Below are 17,056 nucleotides of genomic sequence, written 5' to 3'. Positions count from 1 at the left end.
GATGTGCCTAAGGGCCAAAAGGGCACAGCATGGAGGGGTCGCTGTGTTGTTTGCAAGATGAAGTCCCCCATCACCTGCACCACATGCTTGGTGACCCTCTGCTTTACAGCAGAAAGAGACTGCTATGGCACCTGGCATCAGCAGCACAATATTGTGTAGAGCTTTGGCAAAGTGGGTGGGGTTATATCCTTCCTGTTTGGCCCTGTCCGGGAGTCTCATCGGATGGGGCCACAGTGTCTCCTGACCCCTCCTGTCTCTGCCTCCAGTATTTATGCTGCAGTAGTTTATGTGTCGGGGGGCTAGGGTCAGTTTGTTATATCTGGAGTACTTCTCCTGTCTTATCCGGTGTCCTGTGTGAATTTAAGTATGCTCTCTCTCTTTCTCTCTTTCTTTCTTTTGGAGGACCTGAGCAATGGACCATGCGTCAGGACTACCTGGCATGATGACTCCTTACTGTCCCCAGTCCACCCGGCCTTGCTGCTATTCCAGTTTCAACTGTTCTGCCTGCGGCTATGGAACGCTAAACTGTTCATATTTACTCTTGAGGTGCTGTCCTGTTGCACCCTCTACAACCACTGTGATTATTAGTGTCTGACCCTGCTGGTCATCTATGAACGTTTGAAAATCTGTTCTGTTATAATCTCCACCCGGCACAGCCAGAAGCGGACTGGCCACCCCTCATAGCCTGGTTCCTCTCTAGGTTTCTTCCTAGGTTTTGGCCTTTCTAGGGAGTTTTTCCTAGCCACCGTGCTTCAACACCTGCATTGCTTGCTGTTTGGGGTTTAAGGCTGGGTTTCTGTACAGCACTTTGAGATATTAGCTGATGTACGAAGGGCTATATAAATTGATTTGATTTGATAGAGGACTGAGGGTCTTCCAAATATTGAAAGTGTTTAAATAGTTACCCATGTTATTTTGTAAATGTATATTATTTATTTTCTTCATATTTTCCCTCCATTTTTTGGGGGGGTGTGTTAGACTACTATTTTGGTATTTTGTATATAGTTATTTGTTTCAAAATGTAGACCTTCACCAATTTGGCCACTTGGGTACATTTGGGCTACTTGTGTGGGACACCTGGGTGACTTCGTGATAAATGTCATGTAGCACACTCATTTTGGAAGTTATCATGCTGAAACTTTGCACAAGTACTGTTGCCCTCTTATGTTTTTCACTGAAATTGTCCCCATATTCATATCTGAATGTTTTTTAAAGTATGTTTTTTTCATTGTATTATCTAAACCAGATCTATTGTGTTATATTCTCCTACATTCAATTCACATTTACACAAACTTCAGAGTGTTTTCTTTCAAATGGTACCAAGAATATGCATATCCTTGCTTCTGGGCCTGAGCTAGAGGCAGTTAGATTTGGGTATGTCTTCAGGCGGAAATTGAAAGAAGGGGGGTGGGGGGGTAGCTGGTGAGTAATTGCTGTGCTGATATCTAGAAGCTCTTTTCGGTCATAAGAGAATGTGGCAGAAACTTTATGTACAAAATAAGTTACAAATGACGCGAAAACTCACAATTGCAATCCAATAGCAACACAATCCTTCATTTTCTCTCTTTCCCTCCTCTGATCTGTGCCTCAGTGCTGTCTGGTCCTGTCTCATTCTGTGATTGTGATGTCAAACACACTTGCAATATCTTGCCCCCATATCTCATCTCTCTCTTACCACTGTGTCTCTACCTTTTTCCTCTCTCCTGTGTGTTTTCGTGTTTGTCATTCCTTCCTGTGTAATGGATTTTGTGGGGCTGTTCAGCGCTGCTGACCCAGTCTTTGTATTAACCCAACAGTCCCTGCTGATGGTATTGAATTAATGTTACTGATCCCAAGCTGATAAACACATCTGTCTACTGTACTGTAGATGTGAGCGTTTATGTGTGTGAGCACGTGTGTGAGCTTGTGTCTGCGTGCGTGTGTGGATGCGACTTAGGAAGAGATGTACTGTTCTCTGTGTTTTCTGTGTTTGTGTTCGCCTTTGACTCTGAGCTCAACCTGTTACCCAACCGCCATTTTCTATCCTCCCACACCTTTCAAACTGTAAAGAAACATCCCTCTGTAAAATCAAAAAAACAAAGCACCACCACTTCCAGTGTAACTAACTAGGAGGGAGAGAGAAATGTGTTTTAACGCCAAGCCAAGAGAGAAGCAATTAAAAACAAGATGGAAGCACTTTATTCTTTAGTCTCTTTATTTAAATAGACAATATTATGTATTTATACAACGGGTGGGTCTAATCCTGAATGCTGATTGGTTAAAACCGCATTCCAGCCGGTGTCTATTCCACAAGTTACCATCGGCTAAATCTAAGACGTTAATAAGGCTATTTACTCTGTTCTGTCTGACTGTGCAATACACTCTCATCAGCTCAGCCAGGCACTTTAAGAACTTGATCTCCACAATTAAAAGCATCTAGACATTATCTCACATTTCTTTGAGACTAACATTTAGTTTCAACAGCAGAGATTTGTATAAACTTTACGGTCTGTCCGGCATTTGCAACATTGTTCAATATTCAAATTCAATCTCCAGCTGTCCCATAGTGATGAACGTGTCGAGACGAGACAGACAGACAGGCAGCGTTTCTCAGCCAGTCGAAGTCATGAATCAACTGGCATCATTTTTATGGATATATACAATAATGTACATTGAAAAAAAGTGCAGCTAGTTTGCAGTCTTTCCAGCTTCAGTATGAAGTGATTGTGTTAGCTGTGTTGTTGGCTAGCTCCTCTGAACAACAGGGTCCTGACGAGAGAGCACATTTTCTATGCCAGGCGAAATCGCACCTCCTTAGCTCATTGTTATGGATGTATCCAAATAAATGTCCCTAGAAAACAGTTTAAACATATGCAGGTGTGCCTACTTTGCTGTTATTCTGGCTGCACTTTTTGACGTGATTAAGTTAGCCGTAGTTGTCTAGCTAGCAGGCAAGGGATAAGAACGTTGCCAGCCAGTATGGCAATAGAACATTTAGAACAAACGACTGGGTCGCGTCCATAGATACAGAACCAAAAGACTGAACGACTAGGTTGCATCTCTGGCAACCAAACCGATAGAATGAACGACCAGCCGGCTTGGGTAGCAACTCCAGACTTGTGTCGGGACTATATCTTGTGGAAGGATGAAATAGAATGAATACATTTATGAAAATATCTCAATCATTATTTGAATATGTTGGTAACCCGTTGTATAAAAGTCAACATGCCCTCAAAGCCGGTGTTTGGAGGATATATTGGCACGGTTGGCTGGCCCCTGACACCCGTGCAAATATATCCTCCAAACTCCAGCTTTGAGGGCATTATCACTTAAACAAATATATGTATTTGCAGATACTCTCAAAGCTCAATCACTGACGGTTACTATCAGAGAGTCACACATTCATAGCCTGGTCTCAGATCGGTATGGTCTTGAACCAACTACATGTCATGATTAGTCAGGAGAGATGTTTAAAGCGCATAAAGATATGATCTGGGACCAGGATAAAACATAACATTTTAGTCATTTAGCAGACACTCATATCCAGAGCAACTGCAGGAGCAATTTGGGTAAAGTGCCTTGCTCAAGGACACAAACAGATGTTTCACCTAGTTTGCAATGTGTAACTCATGATGAAATGTGTAGGATATTATTTTGGAGAATAAAGAGTGCAGCTATGCTTCAGAAGCGTATTCAATCATACAATATGAAACAGATACACACAACAGATCACACAACAGATACACACAACAGATACACACAACAGATACACACAACAGATACACACAACAGATCACACAACAGATCACACAACAGATCTGCTCACTTTACTGGTGTTTATTTAGCCATGTACTCAGAAATTGCAGTGTGTGTTTGATCGATGCTAGAAAATTACAAATCGTATTCAATGTATTCAAAGTAGATTAACTTAGATCAGGAAATGAACAATTTAGTAAAATTTTCAAAATGCACTTTAACATGAATTATTCACATCCTCTTTAGAAAAATACAGAAAGATACAAAGAGATTAGCTCTATAGCAATGTTCAAACTAGGGGAGAACTATACTCCCTTTGGCATTGATTTGACCTTGAATTACATGATGATGTATAGATGTGGCTCAAGGCTACGTGATGCCAACCTGGACTCAGTGGTACAAAATGTAAATCTGTCTCCCGTCATTTAGTATGATATGTTACGAATTCCAATTTGCTGTGGCTAACGTTAGCTAGGTGGATAACGTTAGCTAGGCTAGGGGTTAGGGGAAGGATGCTATGTTGTAGCTAAAATGTAGCTAAAGTAGCTAAAATGTAGTAAGTAGTTGCAAAGTTGCTAATGAACTAAAATGTGAAAGTTTTACATTTACATTTAAGTCATTTAGCAGACGCTCTTATCCAGAGCGACTTACAAATTGGTGCATTCACCTTATGATATCCAGTGGAACAACCACTTTACAATAGTGCATCTAACTCTTTTAAGGGGGGGGGGGGGTTAGAAGGATTACTTTATCCTATCCTAGGTATTCCTTAAAGAGGTGGGGTTTCAGGTGTCTCCGGAAGGTGGTGATTGACTCCGCTGACCTGGCGTCGTGAGTGAGTTTGTTCCACCATTGGGGTGCCAGAGCAGCGAACAGTTTTGACTGGGCTGAGCGGGAACTGTACTTCCTCAGAGGTAGGGAGGCGAGCAGGCCAGAGGTGGATGAACGCAGTGCCCTTGTTTGGGTGTAGGGCCTGATCAGAGCCTGAAGGTACGGAGGTGCCGTTCCCCTCACAGCTCCGTAGGCAAGCACCATGGTCTTGTAGCGGATGCGAGCTTCAACTGGAAGCCAGTGGAGAGAGCGGAGGAGCGGGGTGACGTGAGAGAACTTGGGAAAGTTGAACACCAGACGGGCTGCGGCGTTCTGGATGAGTTGTAGGGGTTTAATGGCACAGGCAGGGAGCCCAGCCAACAGCGAGTTGCAGTAATCCAGACGGGAGATGACAAGTGCCTGGATTAGGACCTGCGCCGCTTCCTGCGTGAGGCAGGGTCGTACTCTGCGAATGTTGTAGAGCATGAACCTACAGGAACGGGTCACCGCCTTGATGTTAGTTGAGAACGACAGGGTGTTGTCCAGGATCACGCCAAGGTTCTTAGCACTCTGGGAGGAGGACACAATGGAGTTGTCAACCGTGATGGCGAGATCATGGAACGGGCAGTCCTTCCCCGGGAGGAAGAGCAGCTCCGTCTTGCCGAGGTTCAGCTTGAGGTGGTGATCCGTCATCCACACTGATATGTCTGCCAGACATGCAGAGATGCGATTCACCACCTGGTTATCAGAGGGGGGAAAGGAGAGGATTAATTGTGTGTCGTCTGCATAGCAATGATAGGAGAGACCATGTGAGGATATGACAGAGCCAAGTGACTTGGTGTATAGCGAGAATAGGAGAGGGCCTAGAACAGAGCCCTGGGGGACACCAGTGGTGAGAGCACGTGGTGCGGAGACAGATTCTCGCCACGCCACCTGGTAGGAGCGACCTGTCAGGTAGGACGCAATCCAAGCGTGGGCCGCGCCGGAGATGCCCAGCTCGGAGAGGGTGGAGAGGAGGATCTGATGGTTCACAGTATCAAAGGCAGCCGATAGGTCTAGAAGGATGAGAGCTGTTGAGAGCTGATGAGAGCTGATGAAAGTTGTCAGTGATATGATACAAACACCTTTGGATAACAGAGTGAGTAGCTGCTATTCATACTCATTCAGTGGATATTGAACTACCATGTTTCTGTCTTAGGATGATTTACATAATTTTCAACATCATTATGATTACATCATCAGCAGTGATGCTTAAAACCTCTCTGGGATAGATGGGACGCTTGCGTCCCAACAGCCATGTCAAAATGTAGAGCGCCAAATTCAAAAAAATTATATAAAATTAAACTTGATTAAATCACACATATAAGATATCAAATTAAAGCTACACTCGTTGTGAATCCAGCCAACATGTCAGATTTAAAAATGGCTTTTCGGCGAAAGCAAACGATGCTATTATCTGAGGATACTGATATGATTGAGTGTAGTCTGGCCCAGGAGTGTGAAGGTGAACGGAAAGGCTCTGGAGCAACGAACCGCCCTTGCTGTCTCTGCCAGGCCGGTTCCCCTCTCTCCACTGGGATTCTCTGCCTCTAACCCTGTTACAGGGGCTGAGTCACTGGCTTGCTGGTGCTCTTTCATGCCGTCCCTAGGAGGGGTGCGTCACTTGAGTGGGTTGAGTTACTGACGTGATCTTCCTGTCTGGGTTGGCGCCCCCCCTTGGCTTGTGCTGTGGTGGAGACCTTTGTGGGTTATACTCGGCCTTGTCTCAGGATTGTAATGTTGGTGGTTGAGGATTTCCCTCTAGTGGTGCGGGGGCTGTGCTTTGGCAAAGTGGGTGGGGTTATATCCTTCCTGTTTGGCCCTGTCCGGGGGTTTCTTCGGATGGGGCCACAGTGTCTCCTGACCGCTCCTGTCTCAGCCTCCAGTATTTATGCTGCAGTAGTTTATGTGTCGGGGGGCTAGGGTCAGTTGGTTACCTGGAGTACTTCTCCTGTCTTATCCAGTGTCCTGTGTGAATTTAAGTATGCTCCCTCTAATTCTCTCGTTCTCTCTTTCTCTCTGAGAACCTGAGCCCTAGGACCATATGTCAGGACTACCGGGCATGATGACACCTTGCTGTCCCCAGTCCGCCTGGCCTTGCTGCTATTCCAGTTTCAACTGTTCTGTCTGCGGTTACGGAACCCCTACCTGTCCCAGACCTGCTGTTTTCAACTCTTAATGATCGGCTATGAAAAGCCAACTGAGATTTATTCCTGATTATTATTTGACCATGCTTGTCATTTATGAACATTTTGAAAATCTTGGCGCTCTCTAATTTTCTCCTTCTCTCTTTCTTTCTCTCGGAGGACCTGAGCCCTAGGACCATACGTCGGGACTACCGGCCGTGGTGACTCCTTGCTGTCCCCAGTCCGCCTGGCCTTGCTGCTATTCCAGTTTCAACTGTTCTGCCTGCGGTTATGGAACCCCTACCTGTCCCAGACCTGCTGTTTTCAACTCTTAATGATCGGCTATGAAAAGCCAACTGAGATTTATTCCTGATTATTATTTGACCATGCTTGTCATTTATGAACATTTTGAAAATCTTGGCTCTCTCTAATTTTCTCCTTCTCTCTTTCTTTCTCTCGGAGGACCTGGGCCCTAGGACCATGCGTCTGGACTGCCGCCCGTGGTGACTCCTTGCTGTCCCCAGTCCGCCTGGCCTTGCTGCTATTCCAGTTTCAGCTGTTCTGCCTGCGGTTATGGAACCGCCACCTGTCCCAGACCTGTTGTTTTTCAACTCTTGATGATCGGCTATGAAAAGCCAACTGAAAATTATTCATGATTATTATTTGACCATGCTTGTCACTTATGAACATTTTTGAACATCTTGGCATAGTTCTGTTATAATCTCCACCCGGCACAGCCAGAAGAGGACTGGCCACCCCTCATAGCCTGGTTCCTCTCTAGGTTTCTTCCTAGGTTTTGGCCTTTCTAGGGAGTTTTTCCTAGCCACCGTGCTTCTACACCTGCATTACTAGCTGTTTGGGGTTTTAGGCTGGGTGTCTGTACAGCACTTCGAGATATTAGCTGATGTACGAAGGGCTATATAAAATAAAATTGATTGATTGATTGATTGATACACCATAGTAAACAAAGAGAGAGAAGCATATTTCAACCATGCCGGCGCTACTCAAAACGCAGAAATAAAATATAAAAAACGCATTACCTTTTATGAGATTCTTTTGTTGGCACTCCAATATGTCCCATAAACATCACAAGTGGTCCTTTAGTTCGATTAATTCCGTCCATATATATCCAAATTGTCCATTTATTTGGCGCCGTTGTACCAGGAAAAACAGCGTTCAATTTGAGCAAAATCACGACACAATATCTAAAAAAAATTACCTCTAAACTTTGCCAAAACATTTCAAAGTACTTTTGTAATACAGCTTAAGGTATTTGTAAACGTTAATAATCGATCAAATTGAAGACAGGTCAATCTGTTTTCAATACAGGATATCAACAAACTCACGGAACATTTCATGTCTTGCCCAAATCTCAAACATAAACAAACGACGTCACTCCACTTCCGGGTTAATATCTTTTTCACCTCACTAAGAAAAAACCTTAACCATTTTCCATACAATGGCGACATCCAGTGGAAGCAGTAGAAACTGCGCATTTACTGATTAGAATTCTGGTTTGCCCAACACAATCCATTGAACATAGAGGAACTGAACAATACAAAAGTTAGTCCTCAGGGTTTTGACTGCTATATAAGTTCTGTTATACTTACAGATATGATTCAAACTGTTTTAGAAACTTCAGAGTGTTTTCTATCCAAATCTACTAATTATATGCATATCTTATATTCTGGGGATGAGTAGCACGAAGTTGAAATTGCGCACGCTATTTTTCCCTAAGTGAAAACTCTGCACCCTATCCTAGAGAAGTTAAGAAATAACCCATTGTATGTTTTCCCCTTGGCATTGAAACCATATAACCCTAGCTTATGAGAGACAGAGTTAGCTAGAGTTAATTTTATTAAAGCAATTATCATTTACATTAACATTTTAGTCATTTAGCAGACACTCTTATACAGCGCAACTTACAGTTAGTGCATTCATCTTAAAATAGCTATGTGGGACAACCACATATCTCAGTCATAGTAAGTACATTTTTCCTCAATAAAGCAGCTACCAGCAAAGTCAGTGCTAGAAGGGGAAAAAAGGCAAGTGTGAGTGTTAGTTCATGAAAGGCAAGGGTGTTATATTTATATATACAGTACCAGTCTAAAGTTTGGACACACCTACTCATTCAAGGGTTTTTCTTTATTTTTTAAAACACAACTGATTGGCTCAAATGTATGAAGAATGAAATAAATTACACAAATGAACTTTTAACAAGGCACACATGTTAATTGAAATGCATTCCAGGTGACTACCTCATGAAGCTGGTTGAGAGAATGCCAAGAGTGTGCAAAGCTGTCATCAAGGCAAAGGGTGGCTACTTTGAAGAAATTCAAATGTAAAACATATTTTGATTTGTTTAACACTTTTTTGGTTACTACATGATTCCATATATGTTATTTCATAGTTTTGATGTCTTCACTATTATTCTACAATGTAGAAAATAGTACGAATTAAGAAAAACCATTGAATGAGTAGGTGTGTCCAAACTTTTGACTGGTACTGTGTGTGTATATATATATATATATATATATATATAAATACACAACAGCTGCTTATCACTCCATCATAGAAGAAATAAAAAGGTGGCAGAGAAACTGTGGAAAGACTGGAAATGGAGACTCAAGAATGTTGCTCGCACCAGTATATCGACAGCATACCAAGGTAAATAGCAATTTACTGGACTGAGGAATAACGGAAATATGCTGCCTGGACATTAGCCAGCATGCTCATTCTTAATTCACAAAAATTAAGGCTCAACGAACCAATGGGAACCAATGGGAAGCCAGGCAGCGGAAGGCGGAGTGACGAGGAGGAGAAGGAGAAAGGTGGAGTGGAAGGGAGGTGGAGTGGAAGAGAAACAACGTGACCCCTGTTGGTTACATCTTCGTAGTGCAGGTCAAGTCCTAATAGAAGAGGAGATATCAGAAGTGTCAGAAGGAACATAAGATATGATTCTGTGACTATATGAATTAATCCATTCCTAAGAAATAATAATAACAAGAAAGTAGCTCATAAAGTCTGCTCCACTCACCAGAGCATACTCATAGATGATGGGTACGTCTGAGGCCCCATGCAGTCGGAGGCTGTGTAGCACCGCGTCGTGGATCGTAGTGAACACACAGCTCTTAGGGATGGACTCAGAGAAGAAGCCTGCACTCGATAACTGCTCCACCACACAGACTGGAGGAAAGACAAACCAGGTTAGACAATACACACGTGAACCACAAACACACACACAGACAACACAAGCTAAGGCCAGAGCGACGAGCCTGAATTACCACACATACCAGTGGCGGTCGGTGCCGTTTAAGATGAGCGATGGCGATTATTTTTTTATGAGCATGGCCTTACAGTATTTCTATTACAGCATATTGGATGACTGTCATTCATATTCCATTCACCCAGCTCAACGTAACATTAATAGGTTTAGGTTACTACATGATACTCAAATGTTTCCTATACCCATCATGAGGTTGCATATGAATGAACGTTTACAATGTAGGAGCAAAGGTTGAGATACATTTTAGTAATCAAGGTGACAGACATTGACACATTCAATACTGCCTTACACACTCTTGCCAGCATCTAGCTGATCTAGAGTGTAATCATTAGTCCAACAGTTGTAAATGATAGTTTCTATTGGACAAATTCAAATTTTAAAAAATGTTTCTCTGTTTTGCTCCGTTTGCTTCTGTTTAAGATTTTTTTCTCAACAGAATCGGCGGAATGAATACAACCCCTGATCAAAAGCAAACACGTTTAACTTTCATATCAGCCACATGATCTCTTTGATCATTGTGCAATTCCTTCTCGCATCTACGCGCTTTCCTCCTCTCACCTTTTCCCTTCGCTTGTGGACTTCAGTAACAACACATCAGCTGTCTGTGACCAGGCGAAAAAACCTTTCCAAGCCAAACCTTAATATAATAAAAGCTAACACACAGCCTACATTGTTGTCACCATATTAACGTCATAATCAACGTAGCTACTAGATCTAATGCGTTAGTAAACCCACTACAATCATGCAGTACAGTGTACAGTCAGAAGCAAGCAGTTGAGCAGTTACACCGGTGGCCACTGGTGGCAAAAAAATTATAAAACCAAAAGCTTACCTTGACTTGGAAGAGTTTCAGTGTTGGATAGCCATAGCCAGCTAGCTAACATAGCATCCCTTTCTGTTTGAGTTTGAGCCGGGTATTTGAGTAGACTAAACTAGCTAGCTGCATTCGCTAGCTAAGTACGTGAAAGTGAAAGTAATTTTTAAAAAAATAATCTAAATATCTCTTTCTCGCTTCTCCTTCACTTGTTAATGAATTAATTTGTTCAAAACTGTACAACTATTGTCTTTCTCGCTCTTTGAGTCAACTACTCACCACATTTTATGCACTGCTAGCTAGCTGTAGCTTATGCTTTCAGCACTACATTCATTCTCTGGACAACATGTCAGTTCATACTGCAAGAACTCTGATAGGTTGGAGGATGGCCTCCGGAAGTTGTCATAATTACTGTGTACGTCTATGGAAAGGGGTGAGAACCACATGCCTCCTAGGTTTTGTATTGAAGTCAATGTATACAGAGGAGGACGGAAACTACGGTGTTACCCTACAGAGTGTTGTTGACTATACTGTAGACCTTCACTGTAAAACAGTGTGGTTTAATAAATGATTTGGTGACGTGAATATATTTAGTGTAGTTTTATCTAAAAAGGCTAACTTTTTTAATGTTTGACTATTTTTATTTTTCAGAATTTCACTGAAGAGGATGGTCCTCCCCTTCCTCCTCTGAGTAGCCTCCACTGACACATACTCACCTTGGCATCCAGTTAAATAAATGTCAATGTCGATCTTTCTGTAGTTTAGGAATATCTGCAAAAAAATAGAAAGTGGGAGACAGAGGAAGTCAAATTAGAAGACCATGTTTCTCTCAGGGACAGTTGTTGTTACACCAGTTTGGATTCATCTTGTTTTTCTCTTCCATCCCTCTTCATTTCCACCTCCTCTTTCTATCTGTGCCTCTTATGTACAACATTTAATTTAGGCCTGCCAACTCACAGAACACAAGACCTTTGTTTGTTTTAAGCACAAGGCCACACAGGTGAGCGACTGCAAACAATGTTACATAAGAGACTAATAAGAGACTAAACTAAAAAATAACACATTTCTGAAAACATCTGTTAACCTAACCTCTTTCTCTCTCACACACACTTTCCTTGTCTCCTCTCCATCCCCTCTGCGCTCAAACCACACTCCTTCATCACCATCGTTCAAAAACACACACACACACACACATACGTTTTTCAGCGTCTTCACAGTGGCCGTGTCAGCAAAGTTGGTTGTGGATAGGTCCAGGATGATGGTGTGTGTGTCGTTGACGGAGCTCCTCCCCATCTCTCCTTCTCCTCCGGTACTGGACGTCTGGGTTATGTGATCATCGCCATGAATACCAGTTTTAGAGTCCTGGTCGAACCCGTTACCTTGCTGCTCAAAGGCCCAGTTCACCTTAGATTGACAGAGAGACAGAGTTTCAATCTTTACTCTGCTCTGATAAAATACACATTTCAAAAGCATTATGGGCTAGCCTAGGTGCACCTGGAGGTTGTACTGAAGCACTAAATTTAGCACAGCGGTAGATTTATGTAAACTGAAAAGATTTTGATATGGAGCCACCCTAGATTTGGCCCATGGGGGAACGTGGCAGCAATTTTTCTAAATAGCCAAATACGATAACACTATTTTACAAATCAGAAGGTCTATCTTGAGAAAAACACAGAGATTTATCTAGCATGAAAATATTTAGATATGGAGCCACCACAGATTTGGACTACCAAACAATGAAAAAATCTGAATGTTTCTGTCCAAAAATGATGCAGGAAAATGAATCCATGCTTTTGTCACTTCTAGGTTAGACTACTGCAATGCTCTACTTTCCGGCTACCCGGATAAAGCACAAAAAGAAACTTCAGTTAGTGCTAAAACGGCTGCAAGAATCTAGACTAGATTCCCAAAATTGTATCATATTACTTCAGTGCTAGCCTCTACACTGGCTTCCTGTTAAGGCTAGGGCTGATTACATGAGCTTGTTACTACCTGTCTTTACAATTTGGTCCTGCTGTACATACCTACATGTACGCTACGGTCACAAGACGCAGGCCTCCTTACTGTCCCTAGAATTTCTAAGCAAACAGCTGGAGGCAGGAATTTCTCCAAGAGCTCAATTTTCATGGAAGGGTCTGCCTATCCATGTGAGAGAAGCAGACTCGGTCTCAACCTTTTAGCCTTTATTTAAGACTAATTTCTTCTGTAGGTCTTATGATTGAGTGTAGTTTGCCCCAGGAGTGTGAAGGTGAACGGAAAGGCACTAGAGCAACGAACCGCCCTTGCTGTCTCTGCTTGGCCGGTTCCCCTCTCTCCACTGGGATTCTCTGCCTCTAACCCTATTACAGGGGCTGAATCACTGGTGCTCTTCCATGCCGTCCCTAGGAGGGGTGCGTCACTTGAGTGGGTTGAGTCACTGACGTGATCTTCTTGTCTGGGTTGGCGCCCCCTTCTTGGGTTTGTGCTGTGGGGGAGATCTTTGTGGGCTATACTCGGTCTTGTCTCAGGGTAGTAAGTTGGTGGTTGAAGATATCCCTCTGGTGGTATGGGGGCTGTGCTTTGGCAAAGTGGGTGGGGTTAGATCCTGTTTGTTTGGCCCTGTCTGGGGGTATCGTCGGACGTGGCCACAGTGTCTCCCGACACCTCCTGTCTCAGCCTCCAGTATTTATGCTACAATAGTTTGTGTCGGGGGCAAGGGTCAGTCTGTTATATCTGGAGTATTTCTCCTGTCTTATCCGGTCTCCTGTGTGAATTTAACTATGCTCTCTCTAATTCTCTCTCTTTCTTTTTCTCTCTTTCTTTCTTTCTTTCTCTCGGAGGACCTGAGCCCTAGGACCATCTCTCAGGACTACCTGGCCTGATGACTCCTTGCTGTCCCCAGTCCACCTGGTCGTGCTGCTGTTCCAGTTTCAACTGTTCTGCCTGCGGCTATGGAACCCTGACCTGTTCACTGGACGTGCTACCTTGTCCCAGACCTGCTGTTTTCAACTCTAGAGACAGCAAGAGCGGTAGAGATACTCTGAATGATCGGCTATGAAAAGCCAACTGACATTTACTCCTGAGGTGCTGACCTGTTGCACCCTCTGTGATTATTATTATTTGATCCTGCTGGTCATCTATGACCATTTGAACATCTTGGCCTATAACATGTTCTGTTATAATCTCCACCCGGCACAGCCAGAAGAGGACTGGCCACCCCTCATAGCCTGGTTCCTCTCTAGGTTTCTTCCTAGGTTTTGGCCTTTCTAGGGAGTTTTTCCTAGCCACCGTGCTTCTACACCTGCATTGCTTGCTGTTTGGGCTTTTATGCTGGGTTTCTGTATAGCACTTTGTGACATCGGCTGATGTAAGAAGGGATTGATTAATTGATTGGACCCTGGGGGCTGTGGCGGCCATCTTACAAAAAAGCCACTGTCAGTAATACCATATTAGATAAACAAATTTGGCACAGAGGAAGATGTATGTATCCTGAAAAGATTTAGATATAGACCCATCATAGATTTGGCCCCTGGACCGTGACAGACATTTTACTAAAAGGTTGCAGACTGTACCACTACTTTACAAAACTTTAATCTACAAAAAGTTATTGCCTATACTTCTTTGATTGGTATACTTTTGGCCTATAATTCCTGCCCTGGATCACCTGAAAACCAAAAATTGTAACAGTAACATAGTATATTACAGTAGGCCAAATTGTAGAATAAATACATTTTCTGAGATGAATGCAGTGGAAGTGAGTTAAAACCACCCTCAGCCAAACACAGAATAATATTTTGGATTACTGGTTAAGACGTTTGGTCCCGGAGCGGGAGACCGGGGTTCACGTCCTACCACATGAGAATTTAACAAATGGCCATTAAGCTACTTTGGAAAATATCCCAGCCATTGAAATATTTCACAAATGCTGTGGACTATTATCTCAGATTATGAAATGTGCCTGTCAAGCAAAATATTTTAATTTCAACCAGTTTTTCTAATTCCAGCTGATTATAATGGACTGCAATTGGAAGAAATTCAAGTCTATAACAGAGCCTAGTCTGACATGGATTTAGCTGTTAACTGTTGATTTGAGACAGCATCAGGTAAATGTGTATTTCATGCACCCTCATGGACCTCTAAAATCATAATTCAAAAAAGAATTACAGGGTCAGTGGAACCATACACAGAATAGAAAGAGATGAGTACAGCATCAAAAGCCCTGACACTAACCAGCTAATTTACTAGTGGCTACTAATCAAAATAAACTCCTGGCCTTGGACCTGACCTGAATCTCTGTATTCAAGTGTATGCTGCACATCAACCAATGCTGTATATCAACCAATGGCAGGCATGTTACAAAAATGTTAGGAGATGCACACAAGGGTCTCTTCACTATAACATACACTATAACATCTAGCCTAATTGGGGTCTAATGCATTTTGTAAGACGGCTGCCACAAAGATACAGGGAGCCACATTACCCTCGAGCATACTCAGTCCATGTTTATGCGTGTGGACAAGCAGACCCACACACACCCCCACACACACCGCCCCCCACACACACCCCCATGCACACACATACCAGAATGGGTCCAACCATATGACACTGGTCAGGAATAGAAGGGTCCAAGACTCTTGCCACCAGCCCAAGCCACCCGGGCCGACAAGCCCATCGACCGCCACAAGAGTGACCAGTAGAACAGCGAGATTGCACAGCCAGCCTGTCAATAATTTAACTCTCCCCAGCACTATTTCCTTCCCACCTTTTTTTATAAATTCCCAAGGGTAAGGTTTAGAAACAAATGTCAAAGATGAAACATCAAAAACACAAATATTCATACATATACACACAGACAAAGCACAGCCTCCATAGAATAATCTCATAATAATAATAATGTAGAACTCTTTATATACAATATAGCTGGGTTGCCCACCTGCATGCCCCTAGGAATCTACCTATATGGCACCTTCTGTAAGTGTATCTAAAAAAAGGCCTTCGGTACTGTAACATTGTATTACCAACAGCGGCCATTGTGTAAGATGCCATGACCCCCAGGGGCCAAATATGTGGTGGCTCCATATCTAAGTCTTTTCAGGGTTCATAAATCTAGCTCTGTTGTTTTTAAATATATGTCTCAATCTCTAAATCTTTCCAGGGTACATTAATCTACCTCTGTTCCAAATGTGGTGTATGTATCTCAAAAAAGGCCCTCAGAATTGTAACATTTTATTACCGACAGTGGCCATTTTGTAAGATAGCCATCATGGACCCCAGGTGCCAAATGTGTGGTGGCTCCAGATGTAAATATTTTCAAGCTACATAAATCTACCTCTGTGCCAGATTTGGTGTGTTTATCTCAAAACAATCAGTTTAAAATGTATAATATTGTTGCCATATGCTGCCATTTAGAAAAATGGCTGCCACACCCCCAGGGGCCAACTCTGGGGTGGCTCCATATCTGAATCTTTTCAGGGTACATACATCTACACAATTGTTTTGCTTAAATGCCTCACTATACTGTAGTACATCACACTACACACCTGTCCGTTGATGGGTCGGTCAACTAGGGCAATGGCCGTCTGGTTCAATTTCAGGTCTAGGGAACCTTTCTCTACATCCCCCTTTTCCTCTGGATGGAATGTTCTGTTGGGTAGGTATCCATTCACACCATTCTGGGAAGGGAAGAGAAACAAGGTCACTAACAGTGTGATTTTTTGTGTGTGTTTGTTAGACCTACACTACCGTTCAAAAGTTTGGGGTCACTTAGAAATGTCCTTGTTATTGAAAGAAAATCAAATTTTTTGTCCATTAAAATAACATCAAATTGATAAGAAATACAGTGTAGACATTGATAATGTTGTAAATAACTATTGTAGCTGGAAACGGCAGATTTTTTTATGGAATATCTACATAGGCGAACAGAGGCCCTTTATCAGCAACCATCACTCCTGTGTTCCAATGGCACGTTGTGTTAGCTAATCAAAGTTTATCATTTTAAAAGGCTAATTGATCATTAGAAAACCCTTTTGTAATTATGTTAGCACAGCTGAAAACTGTTGTCCTGATTAAAGAAGCAATAAAACTGGCCTTTAGACTAATTGAGTATCTGGACCGTCAGCATTTGTGGGTTTGATTACAGGCTCAAAATGGCCAGAAACAAATACCTATCTTCTGAAACTCGTCAGTCTATTCTTGTTCTGAGAAATGAAGGCTGTTCCATGTGAGAAATTGCCAAGAAACTGAAGATCTCATACTACACTGTGTACT

At 42.7% G+C, this 17,056-nt stretch overlaps 1 protein-coding gene across 3 annotated transcripts in view; it reads right to left on the bottom strand.

Annotated features, from left to right (window-relative positions):
• Window positions 1-5,018: 5,018 nt before the first annotated feature.
• LOC139560508 (solute carrier family 26 member 6-like) overlaps window positions 5,019-17,056 on the bottom strand; it is a 29,886-nt gene continuing 17,848 nt past the window's right edge. Inside the window, exons 15-20 of one of the 3 annotated variants that reach the window (XR_011671963.1) lie at window positions 16,330-16,461; window positions 12,008-12,214; window positions 11,527-11,581; window positions 9,748-9,896; window positions 9,479-9,619; window positions 5,019-5,283 (exon numbers count right to left, since the gene is read on the bottom strand). Coding sequence is in view for 1 of the 3 variants with exons in the window: in XM_071377368.1 (XP_071233469.1) it covers window positions 9,593-9,619; window positions 9,748-9,896; window positions 11,527-11,581; window positions 12,008-12,214; window positions 16,330-16,461 (570 nt within the window). In the remaining 2 variants the exon portion in view is untranslated. Of the gene's footprint in view, window positions 5,284-8,549; window positions 9,620-9,747; window positions 9,897-11,526; window positions 11,582-12,007; window positions 12,215-16,329; window positions 16,462-17,056 lie in introns of those variants that run through there. The other 2 variants (XR_011671962.1, XM_071377368.1) reach the window with 2 other exon arrangements.

Source organism: Salvelinus alpinus, chromosome 30 (genome assembly GCF_045679555.1).
Source record: "Salvelinus alpinus chromosome 30, SLU_Salpinus.1, whole genome shotgun sequence".
Taxonomy (NCBI): Eukaryota; Metazoa; Chordata; class Actinopteri; order Salmoniformes; family Salmonidae; genus Salvelinus; species Salvelinus alpinus.
The sequence above is the reverse complement of the archived record's forward strand: the minus strand, read 5'-3'. Positions and strand labels throughout refer to the sequence as shown.